This window comes from Ictalurus furcatus, chromosome 29 (genome assembly GCF_023375685.1).
Source record: "Ictalurus furcatus strain D&B chromosome 29, Billie_1.0, whole genome shotgun sequence".
Lineage (NCBI taxonomy): Eukaryota > Metazoa > Chordata > Actinopteri > Siluriformes > Ictaluridae > Ictalurus > Ictalurus furcatus.
Window position 1 is genome coordinate 13,194,359 of NC_071283.1, and position 19,002 is coordinate 13,213,360.

Consider the following 19,002-nt stretch of genomic DNA (forward strand, 5'->3'; position numbering starts at 1 on the left):
CATATTAAATCATATGCATATCACCGGTGCGCATTTGTTTACCCAGATGCTGGTGTTAGATGACTGACTTATTACTTATTTAAGTAATTCATTTATTCTAGTAACATATAAGAAATTAAAAATTCTAACAACAACAACAACGAGAGCACCATGGGGATTTACAGACCACTACAGTCAGTACATTTACATGGACAACAACAATCCAATATTAACCCAATTAAGTCAATACTCTGATTAAGAATCTAGCATGTAAACAGCAATTTTTAATTACCTTAATCCGATTAAAGTCATACTCAAAGTAAACACAAATCGAATTAAGACATGTGGAGTACTACAGTTTTAGTCGCATTATCGAGGTGCATTACAGACATGTACACACCTTAATAACATTATTAACGTCATGTGAGAGTTTTCACCGCATTTTGCGACAGAACACACATACATATGGCAGTGCTCAACTGTCTGACGGCAAACAAGAGAGCACGGCTGCGTCCCAAACCGCGTACTTGCCTACCGTAGGACTATGGTAGGAGAAATACCTGCATCTCGGCTACTATACAGATGGTAGAGTACGCGGTTTGGAACGTAGCCCACGGCTTCAAGCAGTTGTCTATTAGCACGTATAGCATGACAAATAATTAACCACACTTGAAGCGATCATAAATTTTTTAAATAAAAACACCCAAAACTGCATATGGTACCATAACGAAGACGACCTGTATGTCGACATGTGAAATTCTGGAGCGACGTCGGGGCACGGTGATGTAATGACGTGTGCTGTTAATCGAACTATGTTCTATAACATGTAAAACGAGTACATGAAAGGAGTATTCTAAAAGCGACTCATGTACACACCTTAATCACAATATTGTCTTACTCAGAGTAAGGTCAATAATTAGATTACTGCTGTCCATGTAAACGTATTCAGTGTTATCGTTCTTACAGTATTTGAATAATCCTACCATAAAAGACACACCTGACATGTTTAGCACGGTCTGTTCAGCTGCCTCTTTTTTCCCCTCTTCTTAATATGTAGGTGCAATCCAAGTGACAGCCCTTATTAAGTGTGGTTAACACATCCATCCATCTTCTATACCGCTTATCCTTCAGGGCCCCGAGGAACCTGGAGCCTATCCTAGGGAGCATTAGGCACAAGGCGGGGTACACCCTAGACAGGAATAATGAACTTTCAAAAGAGACCAAAACCATGCATGTACTCCAAATGGTTCAAGAACAGCTTTAATTTTACTTTGGGTAGGTGTTTTAGGCTAATTTTACTGAAACTTAATGGGGGGGCGGGTCTGACACCAGGTCTGTGGTCAACACAAGCTCAAACTTTCCAGTTGTATATATTTTTTTAAATATAAAGACTGAAAGAGTTATCGGAAGCATAGCGGTGGTGACGTTGAAGTCATGCGACCGTGGTGCATTTCGTTTATAGCCTGACTTTAGTTTTTTTTACTTCTGGCGATTGTATTTAGGCTTCAAAATTCATAAAAAATGATTTCATTTGTGAAAATTACCTTAATGAAGGAAGAATCATAAACTCTTATTTGGTCATAGAGTTTATTTTCTGCAATAATCTAAAAGCCAATTGGAAAATCCTATTGGCCTTTTGTCGAGGGAACCAGGGTGACACTGATTTCTGGGGTGGCCTACAAAAATACCTCATCTCTGCAGGATTGACGACTTCTACATTAGTGTCAAACACGAATCTTTTTATGTTAATACAAATATTTAAACATGGTAATAAATCTGCTGGAAATAAAAGCAGTTGAATGTGAGAGGACGTTTCTTTTTTTTTTTTTTTTTGCAGAGTTTTCTTTAATTAATATAAATAAATACAATGAGGACAAGCCCAGTACAAAACCTTTTTTTTTTATTTTTCATGGCCAAGTTTGCAAAACATCTAGAAAAATATACAACAAAAAGCTTAAATTTTGCACAAACAGAATCCTGTCGAGGAAAAAATGGAACATAAAACAGAAAAGAAAAGAACATTCACATTTTTTCCTCCGTCATCAATAAAACCACATTCTTATCGTTTGTCTTCGTCGTTTTCCTTATGCGGTGGGCGGAGCTTCAGGCCTGCCAGGTCAAGCGTCTGCGCAGTAGCCCGAGTCGTTGGAGAGTTGAGAGTTGGAGCTGCGGTTCGAGGCCGAGTTGTTCCAGATGTCCAGATTCATGTGGGGGCCGAACGGGTTGAAGCTGGAGAAGTGCTTAGGGGGAAGCGGCTCTGGAGGGAAGGGAGACACCGGAGAGACGGGCACGGAGCGCTCGGCGTGGAAGTGGCTCTGATACGGCTCGCTCTGAGGAGTCCAGATAGAGCCGAACAGACTGGAGGAGATCGGAGACAGACTCCGGGTGCCTGAGAAATAAGGCTGAGAGAGAGAGAGAGAGAGAGAGATTAAAACATAACCTCTAAGATTGCATAACTGTCGCTGAATACTTCCCCTTCATTTTCTCACCATCACATCATCTGCAGTAAATTAGGCTGTGGTTTATGTAAATGACATGCAAATGAGGGCGAATTAGGAATTATGACTGAGAAGGTGACCTATAGAGTGTGTGCCATTCAGAACAGTGGAATATTCTGGAAGCTCACCTTGCTGCCCACACAGCTGGTCATGTCCCAAGAGGACGTGTCCTTGTGTGGGGTTTCCTCACTCCAGCTGGCCTGTGTTTGAGTTTCACGGCACGGGAAGCTGTTCTGGTAATGTCCGTTCCCTTAGATGGGCAAAAAGAAAAGCATTATGAAATATTCTGTTCCTATTCTAACAGAATGACAGATGCAGGATGGAGAGAGAGAGAGAGAGAGAGAGAGAGAGAGAGAGAGAGAGAGAGAGAGAGAGAGAGACTTTTACCTGATGGCATGTAGTTATTTGGGGGGCAGTAGGAATATGGGTTGCTGCACTGACTGGCTGCGTTATTCCACAGGAAACTTCTAGAAAGAGCAGATAATAACCTAAGATTAACACACACACAGCATCCATCCAGCTGGTATCTATTCATCCAACCAACATCCAGCATCCATCCATCTCAAACCTATTTACATCCATCCATCCAGCATCTATGTATAAAACTACCATCCATCCATCCATCCACTCATCCTTTTAACTAGCATCCACACATCCATCAACCCATCTATCACACATCTATTTATCCAGCCAGCATCCATCCATCTAGCATCTATCTCTCTATTCATGCAACCAGCATCCATCCATCTCAAACCTATTTACATCCATCCTTCCAAACCAGCATCCATCTATTAAACTACCATCTATCCATCCATCCATCCTTCCACTCATCCAAATACCATCCATCAAACCACCATCTATCCATCACAGAACTCTTTATATCATTCAAGTACATATCTACTTACATCCATCTGCCTGTCTATTTACATCCATCAATATCCAAGCATCCATCAGTCCATCCACCTCTCTGCATATCTACGCAGCTACTGCCCTTACATCTATTCACGTATCCGTTCATTCATACCATTAAGCATGCTAACGGAGTGTGTGAGGTGTGTGCGCCGTACCCGGTAAAGGGGTTGGAGTTGGAGTTCTGGTTGTAAGTGCTGCGTGGTTCTGGCCTGTTGTACCTGAAACCATTGGTCAGAGGAACAGAAGGAGCGGACCACGTCTCCTCCGGCATGTATGCACCACCCATATCTGAGTACGCAACATCGTTCGACATCGGTTAAATACGTCACAGTGGAGATTACGAATCAGTGTTTATCGTCACCTATCGTTACCGTCTACAAGGGCACCGACAAAACAACGAGCGCTCACCTGAGCTTCTGTCCACACCTGCAGCCACGTCGGCGAAACTTGGAGACAGAGCAGGAGTTTCAAGGTTCACGTACAGATTGTTCATGCTGTAACACACAACATTAACGTGACGTTCATTTAACGGAAAATATCGAGCGTAAAACGTGTCATTCGAAATAAAGTGTAACGTGTGGGCAGGAGATCCGGAGATCTCTTTCACACAGAGATCTTGGTGAAGCGACATGACGTCTCACTTTTAAATAAAATAAACCTATAAAAAAAAATAATAATGGTGTCTTTACTGGTTCATGTTTCTTTTACCTTTGAGTTTTAAAGGTGCAGTTCGCGGGTGGGTAACAATCACGGTCGGCGGTGTACATATTGTACTGCACTGGATCTCCTGAAATAAACAAATAGTACAATTATGTTAGAAAGCAGTGAGAATGGACACACACGCACGCACACGCACGCGTGCGAAATATTCCGAAAAGCAGCTATTTTGCGCGCGTCTCACTCTGTCGTGCTCTGCTGGGGTCTTTCTCTCCCTCCACGCTGCTCCAGCTGCCCCATGATCCCCTGCTGGCCCTGACGCTGCCCGACGAGCTGCTCGAATCCGAGCCTGACTCCCACTGAAGCCGTCGCTCTGGGGCCTTCCGCCGGGGTCTGGCCAAACACACGTCTGAACAAACACACACACACACACACACACACACACACACACACACACGTAACTCACTGCACCTGCATGTGCCTAAAACCCTTCTCTTAAAATACAGGATACAAGTCTGATGTGACGAACCGTGATCTACACTGGCTATACAGTGCTGAATAAAGCATTTCCTCACCGTTTTGTTTAACAGGGCTCTCCACCGCTGCGGCCGCTTTGGGTATCTCCAGCTTCACGCTGGCCGAGTGGTTGCGGATCCTAGCCGTGTTCCGAGGTTCTCTGTACTCGGGTTCCCTCTCGATCTCCGCCACCATCATCACAGCGCCGCTCTCCGGGAGCCTGTAGGTGATATGAATGAATCCGAATGAAGGTTAAGACACGAAGACAGGGTTGCGCTCTAAAGGTCCGATCGTGGCTCTCGGGAAGGTTGAGAGGTTGAATCTCAGGACTGTTAATGACTTAAGAAGTCCCTCTAAGTGCTAAGCTAACACTTTTAAAGCAAGCACGTAACTTTTTAGTATTGTTTTGTGACGATAACTGAACACCGGATTAAACCGAATATCTTTCTTCAGAGGTCAGTGCTCTCGATAGCGTGTTGGTACGTAACTTCGACAACAAGAATGAAATCACCGTTTTGGCGAGGCGGATATTTCCGGATGACGTGAATTGCAGGCTATAGTGTGCGTAAGGTGTTTTTCTTTTAACTTAAAAGTATAAGGTAATGACGCCCTCCAAGACAACAGCCTATTCCGAGATCGAATCATTTAAGCCTGTGTGTTGGTTACCCAAACAAAATTAGTCGTTAATGCGTTTTCTTAATATTAAGGAAGCTCCGTTTGTGCCAGATGTGAGATTTCGCCCATAGACGGTGCTTCTATAACCAAAACATAACGGACGCTCTTCGATATTTGTGTGTTATTTTCTGATATCACGATGCTTTACTGGATTAGTTTTTCATTACTGACGGCAGTTTTGAGAGTCGAGTGCGTGAGTCGACTCACCCCGGTACGATTTCGACAGGCTTCCTGCGGTTCTTTGCTGAGGTTTTCTTCGTTTTTGTGTTGGACGTGGACACTGTGAGCTCGGCGTCCTTCTCCGCTCTCTTCTTCTGAGAGCCGTCGCTCTCTCTCGGCTAGACACGAGAAGATCGGGAACACGCGTTAGCTATCGAAATATCACGAATTATAAGCTATGGCTAAGATCTAAAGGCATACCTCGGTGTCTATGTTTTCCCTTTTTTCCTCGTCTCTCCTTCGGCTGCACCTGCTCTCCGCCTGTGCATCAACGTGAGCCTGGGGCATGCGATTGGCTGTGATGCTTTCAGAAAACATAGGAAGCGTTTCCATGGGAAACATATCTCCTGGCAACGTTTTGTCCTCCCTGATCTGCTCTTTCTGCTCTTCCGCGTGGTGTACCGACTCGATTAAAGCTTCGTCGTTATTGTTGTTGTTGTTACAGACATCAGGGTCAGGGTCGAACATCTGTTCCTCTCTCTCTTCATCCATTGGAGGGTTAGAATTAGCATTAGCAGCATTAGCGTTGGCCGCAGAGCCGCTTTTGTATCTGTAGAGGAACGAAACTCGTGATTGTTTTTTCTGAGGCTGGGTGGAGCCTCCGGAGCTCTTTCTGGAGGCGGTTTGGGAACGAGCCGTCCCGTTGGCTAAGGCGGTGGAGCCCCGCCCTTTCCCTTTATCGGAGGTGTGGCTTGTGTCGGAGTAACTTTTGCAGCTGCCTTTGCCTTTACTGCAGGAGGAAAGAAAGAAAATAAATATGTTAACGATGCGTACCGACTTGAAAAGACATTAAAAAAAAATCACTCCAATTTAAACGAGCAATGTAGAGATTTAAAACGCACCTATTATGGTTTTGAAACGTGCCTAATTTTGTTTTAAAGCTCTCATAAAATAGATTTACACGCATCAGAGGTCAAAAAAACACTTTAACGTGCTCATAATTTAAATTGCAGCATTACCTTTCTTCCTCCCAGTGTCACAGACGACTCGTTCAATGATCCGTTCTAAAGGATTCCTTCTAAACTCCTCCTTTCAGAGAGCATACTCTGCTCTGATTGGTCAGATGTCCCAGTCTGTTGTGATTGGTCTACCTCTGTCAGCGTGTGTCGAAAAGGAAACGCCCACTAACGTAACGTGTTTCAGCTCCGTCTGTTCGCGAGCAGCCGATGAAGACCAGAGGCGGGGTTTTTTTGTTACCAAATTACGTAAGTTTGTACAGGAAGTAAATCCGGAATTACTAACGACTCGTTTCAGCCGTTCAGAACCGGTTCCTTCTTTTGGGAGTAAATAACTCCCATCTAATGATTTTTTTTCAACTTTGCAGACGTTTTTGCGTTCACGAACGGCTGTATAACACGCTACGCGAAAGGTAATATTCGAAAAACCATAATAGGTGCGCTTTAAAAGTACGTTACTCAGCGTTTTAATTGAAGACATTCGGAACAAAAAGATCTAAAAATGTATTTTTTATTCATTTATTATGGAAATAATCCGGTGCATATAACGCGGCCATTAAAACACAAATTATGTTTATATATGTCTGTACATCTATAACTTACGATATATACTAACCGTATACAAGCGTATATACATAACACAGAAAACATTTCGTATTTACGTTCATCATTAAATATTTTATCAACCTTTTAAAATAATATTAGTATAAATAATAATAATAATAATAATAATCAGGTTAATTTGCAGATTTTCATTTAGAACCCTCTTATTTGCTGTGTCCTGTTTATTGATACGGTTTCGTGATCATATTACGAACGATAATCAAACAGCGTATGGGGAATATCGTGGCATTGTGTGTGTATTAAAAAGCAGAGTGCTGAGTGTTACCTGGTGTTATTAGGAGTGTTATGGCTGCTGATATCACGCGGGTTCGAGTTATGGTTGCTGCGTGGAGTCGGAGTGGAAAACTCTCTCAGGATGTACTGAGCCTGGTGGAAGGCCATGAGACACACTCCGGCCAAAGAGAAGCTAAATCACACAACACACAACACATCGTTACACACACTTTAACTCGAAACTGTCTTGGAATCGTGTCTAGGAGTGCGTGTGTGTCCGAGAGAGCGTCTAACCAGGTGAAGACGAGTGTGACGACCCAGAAGGACTCCTCCCAGCTGGGCCCGGGGACGACCTGAGCGCACAACGGCAGCATGTGGTGTGGCAGAGTGACGTTCAGGGTGAAAGGGAAGGAAGAGCCGCGCTCGGTTATTAACGTCAGATCTCTGATCACCCAGGATGACGTGAAGTCTGGAGTGAACCTGGAACGACAGGGTGAGAGAGAGTGAAGGAGAAGAAGCTCCACAGACAGTGAGAACAGTCTAGTCTGTCGTGTCATTATGAGCTTATTTATTTTAACGTATTACCATTATACATAAAGTTTCTTTTCTAGCTAGCTTTCGCAGTAAAGACTTTATGACTCCGAGAGTGTCACGTTACTCAGCTAGTTAGTACCAGACGTAAAGACTACAAACATATCTAAAATAAAAAGATGTCTCTCGGAAATCCTGTGGGTGTCGCTCGTGTAAACGTACGAGATGGTGATCTCGGAGGAAGAGTTGTAGTCGACACGGAAGGACCGGCACTGCAGCACCTCGAAGCCGAAGCCCTGGCATTTATAGCCGTTAATGTTCATGGACATGACGGTGAGAGGAAGCTCGCCTGCGTTCTCCACTTTAAAACTCTTCTGGATGGCGAACAGAGGCTTGCTGAGGTGACCGCGCAAACCTGAGAGACACAACAGCCATAAGACGGCGGATTCAAACCGCAATGCACCGCACCAGGTGCTAATATAGTTCATAAGTGACCGAGTGTCAGTCTCACCGTCTCGGCACTCCATCAGGGTGGACTGAGGAACGTTAAAGCGCAGCGACGCCCCAGGACCGGGCAGTTTCCCCCCCACACGCAGGAGCTCCTTCGCCCCAAATCCTTTCACCAAGACCAGGTCGAAGACCGTCAAGTTATTCCTGGGAAAAGTGTAGAAGAGGAGTCACATACACTATCGTTCAAAAGTTTTGACACACTTATTCTTTATTTTCATTTTTTTAAAAATCCACCTTTTTATAATAACAATAATAATAAAGTCATCAAAACTCTGGAGTAACACAAATGGAACTATGGGAATTACGCTGTGATAAAAACTCCGAAATAAATATCAAATCATTTAGTATTTTAGCGTCTTCAAAGTAGACGCCCTTTTTCGCCTAGAAATTTCCAGAAACGTATTCTTGGCGTTTTCGCACCCGATTTCTCGACAAACTTCCCCGAGATGCTTTTTAAACAGTATTAAAAGGAGTTATCGGCTGCTTTTCGGGATATTCCGCTCCGAGTCGTCCGTTTAAATTAAAAAAATTAAAAAAGTAAATAAAATGCTAGTTTTCTAATGAAAGAAACGAATACGTCGGCACGATTATATTCGTGTCTATGACACCGATCTCACACATTTAATCATATACCTTCAGATCAAAAGCTTTTTAAGATCGGTCGAGTGTCCACAAACTTTTGACCGGTAGCGTGTGCGGTTAATTTTTTTAATTTATAGTTATTTATTTATTTATTTATTAATTATAATAAAGTTATACAACATAACTATTACTCTAGCATGACATCACAGATCCGGATTATTAACGTTAATATTGCTGCTGGAAAACGAAAAATAAAGGCGATCCTGGACATACCTGACGAGAAGAATGGAGGTGACAGGTTTGTGTTCAGTGGGCGTGTACGCTACGGAAACACTCCTCGTCTCCCACGGCTGCAGTACGATCCTCTGCACTCTGCCGCTTCGGTGAACCTCCCGAGACTGAACACGTGAACAGCAGCAGATTTCATTTACAGTCCAGAGACTATTCAGCGTACGCTTCCATTACTTATTAACCCCGTTAGACACCTAGTGCCGAATGCAACCGAATACAGGGCGGACATTTCGGTCATTTAATTTCTCGACAAGGTATTTCTCTTGACAAAACGTTTGTCCGGTTGACATTTGAATCGTTATACTGCCGGACGGATAAAAACCAATCGTTACCTTCGGATCGGTCGGGAGCAGAGAAAACTCCGCTGTGGTGATGTTCACTGACAGAGGACTGATGTTAAACCTGGAAAGGTTATTCAAGTACGTTTATTAATAACAGAATAAACCTCAGGGAAACGTTGTGTCAAATATCGCCGAATTAATAAAGCAGAACGCGCGTGTGTGATTACGTACCACTTGGTGAGAAGATCTAACGCTTCAAGCGGAGCCGGATAGGAGGAAAGGGTTCGGATCTCCACCGAAACCGCAGAACCGGTCGGGTTTTTCAGGGTGAAGTTTTTAATCTGAGGAAACAAGCATAAAGGGGTGAGTTTAATTTCTTCAATAATTCCACAGGGAGAACTGAAGTCCGAGTAGAACTTTAAAGGCTTAGGTAAGAATGATGAGGTGTGTGTGTGTGTATACATACCTTGCTCTCATTGACTGGTGTTGCTCCAAAATCTAGAGCGGTAGCACGTTCTGTGGGAAGCCTGGGCCATCTACACACACACACACACACACACACAACACCACAAAAAGAGAGGGAGTATGTATTATATAGTGCAAGAGTCAAATAGAGCACAATGAACAAGTGTGTGCGTGTGTGTGTGCGCGCACACGTGGGTACCTGCAGGAGAGCTCTTTACTACGGTGCCAGCGGCTGCATAGCGCCGATGCTAAACTGCTGTCTGTCTTCCACAAAGAAGAAAAGGATTCTGGGAGGAGAGACTGCTGCCACTCAAAACGCCCTGTCTCACACACACACACACACACACACACACACACACACAGAGAGAGAGAAAGAGAGAGAGAGCAAAGAGAGGTTATTGTGTGAGCTTAGACACCCACCCACACATCCACCCACACACCCCAAAAGCGCATTGTACTTGTGTACATTTACGTGTATACACGTTGTGCCTTGACTCTCGTTATAATTACAGCAAAAAAATCGATGACCTTCTTAACTCACCGCTTCTGGAGAGGCGGAGAGGACAGAGCTGTTCACACTCACCACCGCCCTCAAACACCACCTCGCCCCTCTGAACAGAGAGAGAACCAGATATTAGCACTATTATTACAGTATTCATTATAATATCCAGGAATAAACACTGACCTTTGACCCTGTGGATGAGGCGTGTACACGCAGCTCCAGCGAGAAGCCCAGGCTGGTGCTGATTGTTACCATAGCAACCACGTTGACAGGCAATGTTTTGTTGAGGAGGTGGAGCTTCAGCAGCTTCCAGCACCCAGAGGCCGCGCCCACTGACTTGCTGACGTTTACGATCTACAGAAGGGTAAACGTAGACGTGGGGTTTTACTTTAATACCGGACGTCGAGCCTGACGTTTAAGGCATGTGCCATTTAAGACCCGCCCATAAACCCGCAGAAGCGAAACGTGCACGAGGATTCACGCAAAAGCAAAGTAAACAAACGTCGTTTTGTTAAGTACGTTGTTGTTACCTTGAAGAGCCGAGGCGAAGGCTGGCTCAGGGAGACGTTGGTGATGGTGAAGCTCAGACGGAGCGGGTTAGTGAGCCACAATTCCACCTGATCCACCGCACTTTTCCGCTTCTGTACGAACTGAAACCAGTCAGCAGAATCACTGAGCCTACAGAGAGAGAGAGAGAAAGAGAGAGAGAGAGAGAGAGAGAGACAGACAGAGAAAGAGACAGAGACAGACAGAGAAAGAGAGAGAGAGACACAGTGAGAGAGAGACATAGAGACACAGAGAAAGAGAGAGAGACTTGAGCTTTTTATATCATACAGGCCAAGCAGTCTATTATAGTCAGACAGACAGATCAAAACCGAGACAGACAGTCAAGGGACAAACACAGACAAACAGGAAGACCAACAGACAGATCATTACACATACAGACATACAAAGACAAACACATTCCAACAGAGACAAAAAAAAACAGACAGACAAAATCAGAGACAGAAAGACAGATGAACAGATATGCAGAGAGAAAGGAAGCACGCTAATACACTGACAGAAACACAGATAGACAGCTGGAGAGAAACAGACAGACAGACAGATACACAGATAGACAGCTGGACAGAAACTGACAGACAGACAAACGCAGAGACAGAAAGGTGAGCAGACAGGACTATAGCTTCAAACAGGACGGACAGGCAGATGGAAAGACACAGCCGGAAAGATAGACAGAGAGAAACAGACAGACGGAAAGACAGACAGGCAGATGGAAAGACACAGACAGGCAGACAGAGACAGACAGACGGAAAGACACACACAGAGATACAGACAGACAGACATAGAGAAACAGACAGACTAACAGACAGACAGACCGGTTTTTCAAACAGTCAGAGAGCTGTGTGTCTCACACCTGTGTGTGTGCTGTAGCCAGGGAAACATGTTCACGCTGATGTTGCCCAACATCTGCACACTGATCTGACTGGTGCATTTTTTACTTTGAGACGATAAAGATCCTGAAATCACACAGGCAAAAAAAACCCAAATCAACCAAGTAAACAAAAACAAAACAACAATAAACAAACAACAGCATCCGGTCATGCTGAGTCGCATCCGGCCTGAGTTTTCACTTCGCTCGAGCACGGCGACGATCTGAATATGCAACGTGCCGGAGCTGAAAATAAACCCCGTGTGATTAGTTACTCGGACGACAGACGAGTCTGACGACATGCAGCGTTAATTAAATCCGAAATAGCGGTCAGTAACACTGTGCTACATCGGCAAACAGTTAACTAAAAAAACTCTTTATATAGGGCATTTAGAAACTAAACGAGGCTCCGGGACAAGAATACAGAAAGTGTGTTTGGACGACGTTTGTGCTCCCATGATAAAATGCCGCGCTATATATGTGAAGAACTCACGTCTGCAGGACAGCGTGGCCACCTGAGTGAGGTTACTGGCGGAAGCTTTCAGTGGCGTGTGGCTGATTTCTACAGAGATGTCCGTCCTTGACAAGATCTGGATTTCCTGTGAAGATAAAACACATCCCTGTTTCAATCATGCCAATATAGTTCACTACTGTCAATTTCCTGTTTGCCTACTTCCTGTCTCCAATCACATACTACGGCCTAACACTTACACAGTGTCTATTATTTAGTGTTTAAATTTTTGTTTTTTAAACCCCACACAAACACCCTTCTGATCCCAACAGGGATAAGTTAATGAATATGGGTTTAAAAAAATTTTTTTTAAAACATTTTGTATCACGTAAACTGTTCACAGCTTTATAAAAATGGCTTATATTCGAGTTATTAATACAATAATACAGGTTCTTAAGTTACTGAGCCTAACATTATGACATGAACAACTTCCTAATAGTGTGACTGGCATCGGTTTACATTTCGGCTTGGAGCTATAATAAATGAATGAATGATTGAACAAACAAACAAACAAACAAATAAATAAATAAACAAAAAGATTATGCATTTGCATCCAAATAATATATGCCCCGTATTCGTTACATGCTTAATTATTTCGTTATAACTATAACTAAAAGTATTCCTTTTTTTTTTTTTTTTTAAGAATAAATCATAAATCACTAAATCGCTCCTTTTCAGTGTTGGTGAGAAACGCGGGAATGAAGCCACGCCTACATTCGCTTCTACAGTGAGGTTAAAAGGTAAGAGCACGTCGCAGTCCGTATAACTCGGTCGTATAATTTCGCTCTCCCACACACTGTCGTCATTATACTTTCGCTCGAAAGTAATACATTTTTTCGTCATGTTAACAATGTTATTAAACGTTACGCTCGTTGAATTATAAAAGTTACGTTATAAGAATTGCTTGTACATTCCTTGTACGTTTTCACAATACAAACATCGAATTCATGGTAAGCGAATATCGGCCGTCGTGTTCTCCATGTGCTTCGAGGGTTTCCTCCGCCAAGTCCGAAGACATGTGTTGTAGTCTGACTGGCATTTCTATATTGTCCATAGTGTGTGAGGTGAGTGTGTGTGCGATTGCGACCTGTGATGGGTCTGCACCCCGTCCAGGGTGTCCCCCGCTTCGTGCCCTGAGTCCCCTGGGAAAGGCTCCAGGCTCCCCGCGACCCTGTGTAGGATAAGTGGTACGGAAAATGGATGGATGAATGGACGCATGGATGGGTATGAGTATCGGCCCTGAAGAAAAATACAACGGGTCGACCCCTAATGAGCAGCGGTTCGAAATGACGAGGCTTCACGTGTCCTGGAGGAAACCCGTGATGGGTTTCTCACACCAGTGTTGCTAGCTGTGGTATGAACAGGGGAGGCCTGAGATGAAACTGGCTAAGACAAATAAATAAACAAATAAACAAATAAATAACAAATAAAAACCAAACCAAAAACTGCGACCAATCCTAATAAAAAAAAAGACTTTGCATTAACATTCTAAGAACAAAATGTCCTTTATTCGTTAGAAAAATGTCTAATTATTTCTTTGAACTGTACTTCACATGTCCTAACAAACGCTACTGACAAACGCTAAGTGGGGCTCAGCGAGATTTTGGTCATGTAATAACTACAAACATTCTGCCAAAGTAAACGGTGATATAATTCTAACAGACATAATTAACCTACTCGACTTCGCCATATTACTGAACCACGTCCTCTTTATTTGTGCACTGACCTTGACAAAGAGCTGTTTGACCCCTGAGTTCAGCATGTACACTCCTATTTTTGGATCTGAGGATGGGGGTGGGGGGGATATGGGGAAGAAGAGCAAAACCAACATTTACTCTCTAACATGCAACCAAAAGCACAAATAACACACCACCATGTGCCACATGAGGGCAGCACCGGGCCACACGATTTCTGAGAAAGGGGAGAAAAATCAGCAGAACAGGACTAACACGCAAGTTAGATCTAATTTCGGAAATAAATCTACATCGGATCACAGTGCATTCTGGGTAAGCTGTCGTACTGAAAGATAAAGTTATGTAGCGGTACAGTACAAAGGTCCAGAGTTTTGAATAAAGGAGAAATAGAAAGAAGAAGTGGTCTAGGCCATGTTGAAGGCGTGAGATTACGTACATGAAACGCCCCCTGGTGGAGGCAGGACGAGCAGCACCATGATGTTCTCCAGCACATAGGGCTTCAGTTTATCCAGGTGAGCCGGCCTCTCACCTCGCTCGGACAGACTGATCTGGACAGAGAGACGTCCTTCATCCTCCGCTCCAAAACACGAGCCCTGAGAGAAAGAGGAAAATAAAAGGAGAGAGACTGATGATCAGAAGGGAACACACAGATAGAGATCTCTCTCTCTCTCTCTATATATATATACATATATTTAAAATAATACAAGACAGTTAAATTCCAAACAAGAAAGACAGAAAGAGAGTGTCTGTATGAGCTGTTTTTTGGAGAGACAAAGCAGCTCCAAGTTTCCACTCGCACAAGTTCATAAAAAGAACATGTGTTTCGAGGAAGTTGAAAATCCTGTCTGCTTAGCGCTCCTCACATAAAATACTCCCTCTAAAAGGGAACATCATTTGAAGTACACTTAGTAAAAGCCTAACAGAAGCAATGGCAGCTCTTAAGCTCTTGGCCTGCTGACGTAATAAGACGCTAAATTTGAACTGTGTAGAACGTGAGAACGTGTGGAACAGGGTGACGATCTGAAACGGGCACTGACAGATTAACACCAAGCAGAGAAATTTATACATTATCTCTACACTACATCAGTGCACTGAGGTTAAGGAACTGTAAATGATTAACGGTTCGTAGTGACACGTGTGTGTGTGTGTGTGAGAGGTACCTGTGGGTGAGCATAGAGAGCTTTGGGAAGACCGCAGTCCAACAGCAGTCCCAGGATGGTAATATTTAAAGCATTTTCCTGTGAAGAAAATAAATAAATAAATAAATAAATAAATAAATAAATAAATAAATAAATAAATAGCCAACAATCTCAGTAGATCCTCATGATTTTGGAGTAACACTGTGTGCATTTTTATCAGAGACAGAAAGAAGGAAAGAAGAAACACGACACATGGCCCAAGCTTTTATGTCATTCTGTGATCCAAAAATAACAGAAGAAAAGCAGCGCTTCACAAGGTGGACTGCTACATTTAAATTTAAATGTTTTTTTCGTGAGGGGAAGCCGCACCAAAATACGAGACGAAAAATGAAAGTACACCCTCATTGAGCTGAGAGTGTGGGGAATTCCTCAGCATACACCGTGTCTTCATGTGCTGCTGGTTTTTGGAGATTAGGGAACCAGGAGTTGCAGATTTAATAAAAATAACATTAAAAACAAATTAATTCTCAGCTGAATATTCAGCATTGTGATTAAGGGACTGAGGGCTGCGTAATCTGGCTGCACAGTTCATCAGTTAACACTAACCCTAACCAATATCCCTAACAAACCACTAACCCCTAAGCCCACATAACCCTAACCCCAGGTAACCTTAAATAACCCTAACCCCACATAACCCTAACCCCACGTAGCCATAACCCTAACACTACGTAATCCTACATAACCCTAACCCTACGTAACCCTACATAACCCTAACCCTACGTAACCCTACGTAACACTAACCCAACGTAACCCTAACCCTACCCCGCCATAACCCACCCTAACCCTACACATACCCCTAACCCACCATAACCCTGACTAACCCCAACCCAACCAGAACCAACCCTAACCCTACATAACCCTAACCAACCCTACCCGTATCGAACCCTAAACTCCTTGGTGAGTTTAGATATAATTATTAGGGAGGCACCGAAATGAAAATTCTTGTCCGAAGCCGAAACCGAATATAATGAAAAACTTGGCCGAATACCGAACACGTTTTTTCGCGTTTTTTCCATTTATTTTACCATTTTTTTCCACCACTGCATAAATTAAATAGTCAAAATGTGTTTTTTACTATTTTGTCTTGCTTTTCAAGGAAAAAATCAATTACAAAAACTACAATTTCAAAATATTTATTTAAACACTGAACATTTTTTTTTTCATTCCAGCAGGCACAGGCTACCAACAAGGCACAATATAACTTTAAATAAATAAATGAGTCAAATAAAAATATTTTTACGTGGTCATCTTTGAGCCCCCCTTGAATAGCCGATGTTACGCCTATAACTGACTGCTGAAAGAATGGGACACTCTGAAGCCGACAACAAGAAAGTGCATCAAAAAGTGCATTGACAAGAGCGCAGAAAATGGTTCTATTCGGTTATACACGGCTGATTATATTGGGGATATATAGCGCTCGCGTCCCTGTACACCTCGCGGAGTATTACAGTAGATATAGTGTAGTTAGATACGTTGTTAATGTTCTGTTCCCTTAAATAAATACGTCTTTACCTGCTTCCGTACTCTACTCCCTTACGTCTCGCAACGTGACAGAATACTCCGGAAAGAAACAAAACAAACGCACGTGTCCACAGTAAACAATGTCACGGTTGTCAACATCCGAAGAGCATGCGCTCGTGCACGTAGCTCGTAGCTTTTCACTTATTCGGCTGAACACAAAGTGCTTTTTTTTTGCTATTTTTGGCTGGATAATTTCGGTTGCAGAACATTCGGTGCATCCCTAATAATTATAGATATATCTATGACATATTTATCTTCACTGATCGGTGCATTAACTCTCAATCCCACATATATATTTAAACTGTATGATCTGGTAGCATAGTGTAGTTTACGTGTCAGTCGATTGTCTAACTCGCGTTATGTTTTATCATTTAGAAAGAAATTAGCATTCGTATGTGACCGAATACCAGTCGTACCTCAATTAATCTGACGGAGAAAAGTTTACAACCTACAAGCTCTTAGATCAGCAAAATAATTGTGATGATCAATAGTAGGGCTGAGCGATAAACATCAAAAATATCCCATCACGATTCCTAGGGGACATTTCTATGAAAAAATAACACGTATTTTTTCTAGTAACGAAAACTTCGAATCTTACATTCAAGCTCTGTAGACACGGGTTTAATCATTTTATATATTTCAGACATTGCAAGATCTTTTCACTTCTTAAAATAGCATTTGTTGTATTTTTATCAAGATTTACGATGTCGTGTGCTGTTGAATCGCCGGCTCTGGCCAGGTTTCTTTCAAGCTTTCGCGACAGAATGACAGGAAACGTATAATATTTATCCAGAATAAGGACACTTCAGAACATAGCTGACTCTCGGGAGCACGAACGTCGCCTAATTAGGCAGTCTCGTCCTGATTGGAACACAAGGAACATTTCAAGGGTGGAATACAGAAATATAACCAACGACACGACGTTGTTTTACACAGTAGCCCATTTACAGCTAATTTTGTCTACGCTTATTTACATCACGTGCAAGTGAAATACAGCGGCATGCAAAAGGTGGCTAATAAACAAATACTGGCATGAAAACAGATGCAGATATAAAGCCACAACAACAGCTCAGTGTGTGTGTGTGTGTGTGTGTGTGTGAGGTCAGATATCTGGTTCACAGAGACAGAGGCGGTAACTGACATTTCGAAACTGCATCAAGCTTCCTGTGGTGCCTCTATCACGCCAACGTTTACTTTTAAAAATCGAGAGGGGCGGAGCGTGTGTGTGTGTGTGTGTGTGTGTGTGAGTGTGTGCGTGTGTGTGTGTGTGAGAGAGAGTCCGGAAGAGGAAAAAGAACATTGATGGTGACTTTCTGATAGAGTGTTTATAGGTCTAGTGCATGTTATGCATAAGTGCATGTGCATGTGCAAGTGTGTGTGTGTGTGCATACATGTATTCAGGCTTTTGTGAGGACCACAATAAATACAGCTTTTATGTAAAATAAAAAAATAAATAAAAATAAAAAAAAAGGTTAAAAGAGGATTTTCGGGTACCGAGGTCAAGGATAGGGTTTGGTTTTGGGTGTATGTATATTCAGAAATTATTTCACCAACACAACAAAGATAGACAAACCAGCAGTGTGTGTGTGTGTGTGTGTGTGTGTGTGTGTGTGTGTGTGTGTGTGTGTGGCTGGTTCTGACAGTAAAGTGGAAGATTTCAATGAACCCTACCTGAGTTTGTGTGAGTTTAATGCTTTGTATATGTGGAAATATGAGAACGCTGTCTTTCCTCGGCACATCTTTTACCGATACAGTGTTCACACCGACGCCAGAAACCTGACACACACACACACACACACAGAGAAATCTATCAGAAGACCGTTCTCACATTGAAATATTACTGTACAATATATTCATACAGTGTTAGCTGATGAACATGCACAATGATGGAGTGTGAAATGATAATAAATTGAAGTTGATGATGAAAACATGCAGGTTCTTTAATAAAATATGACCCTAAAGGCAACGAGTGATTCCGTACACGTGAAAATAAATAACTCGCACTACGCTGTCAAATATTTGAACATATCCAATATCGATACTCTACTAAAAACCTGCGATTTGCAATTCGAGGCGTTTTTTTGGAGGAAAACTACTGGAGTCGGCGAAATCGCAAACGCACGAAGTTGTTTTGCGTGCTCTTTCATGCTGAGGTTTGTCGATAAACTAGACGTTTTTTTTGCTGTACTCGTGAATCGAAGCACGATGACGTCGCGTGTCGCGTCTCGGCCCGGATC

At 42.8% G+C, this 19,002-nt stretch overlaps 1 protein-coding gene across 1 annotated transcript in view; it reads right to left on the bottom strand.

Annotated features, from left to right (window-relative positions):
• Positions 1-1,862: 1,862 nt before the first annotated feature.
• Positions 1,863-19,002, bottom strand: part of tmem131l (transmembrane 131 like) — a 41,200-nt gene continuing 24,060 nt past the window's right edge. The window contains exons 7-34 of the mRNA XM_053618852.1: positions 18,437-18,541; positions 15,206-15,283; positions 14,482-14,638; positions 14,078-14,133; positions 12,334-12,439; positions 11,826-11,928; positions 10,942-11,089; positions 10,595-10,765; positions 10,451-10,520; positions 10,109-10,229; positions 9,911-9,980; positions 9,676-9,785; positions 9,496-9,565; positions 9,146-9,270; positions 8,292-8,434; positions 8,003-8,195; positions 7,544-7,729; positions 7,302-7,442; positions 5,658-6,186; positions 5,445-5,575; positions 4,622-4,782; positions 4,291-4,455; positions 4,098-4,176; positions 3,798-3,883; positions 3,545-3,677; positions 2,865-2,944; positions 2,606-2,727; positions 1,863-2,381 (exon numbers count right to left, since the gene is read on the bottom strand). Coding sequence (XP_053474827.1) covers positions 2,097-2,381; positions 2,606-2,727; positions 2,865-2,944; positions 3,545-3,677; positions 3,798-3,883; positions 4,098-4,176; positions 4,291-4,455; positions 4,622-4,782; positions 5,445-5,575; positions 5,658-6,186; positions 7,302-7,442; positions 7,544-7,729; positions 8,003-8,195; positions 8,292-8,434; positions 9,146-9,270; positions 9,496-9,565; positions 9,676-9,785; positions 9,911-9,980; positions 10,109-10,229; positions 10,451-10,520; positions 10,595-10,765; positions 10,942-11,089; positions 11,826-11,928; positions 12,334-12,439; positions 14,078-14,133; positions 14,482-14,638; positions 15,206-15,283; positions 18,437-18,541 — 3,924 coding nt within the window. The 3' untranslated portion in view covers positions 1,863-2,096. The remainder of the gene's footprint in view (positions 2,382-2,605; positions 2,728-2,864; positions 2,945-3,544; positions 3,678-3,797; positions 3,884-4,097; positions 4,177-4,290; positions 4,456-4,621; positions 4,783-5,444; positions 5,576-5,657; positions 6,187-7,301; positions 7,443-7,543; positions 7,730-8,002; positions 8,196-8,291; positions 8,435-9,145; positions 9,271-9,495; positions 9,566-9,675; positions 9,786-9,910; positions 9,981-10,108; positions 10,230-10,450; positions 10,521-10,594; positions 10,766-10,941; positions 11,090-11,825; positions 11,929-12,333; positions 12,440-14,077; positions 14,134-14,481; positions 14,639-15,205; positions 15,284-18,436; positions 18,542-19,002) is intronic.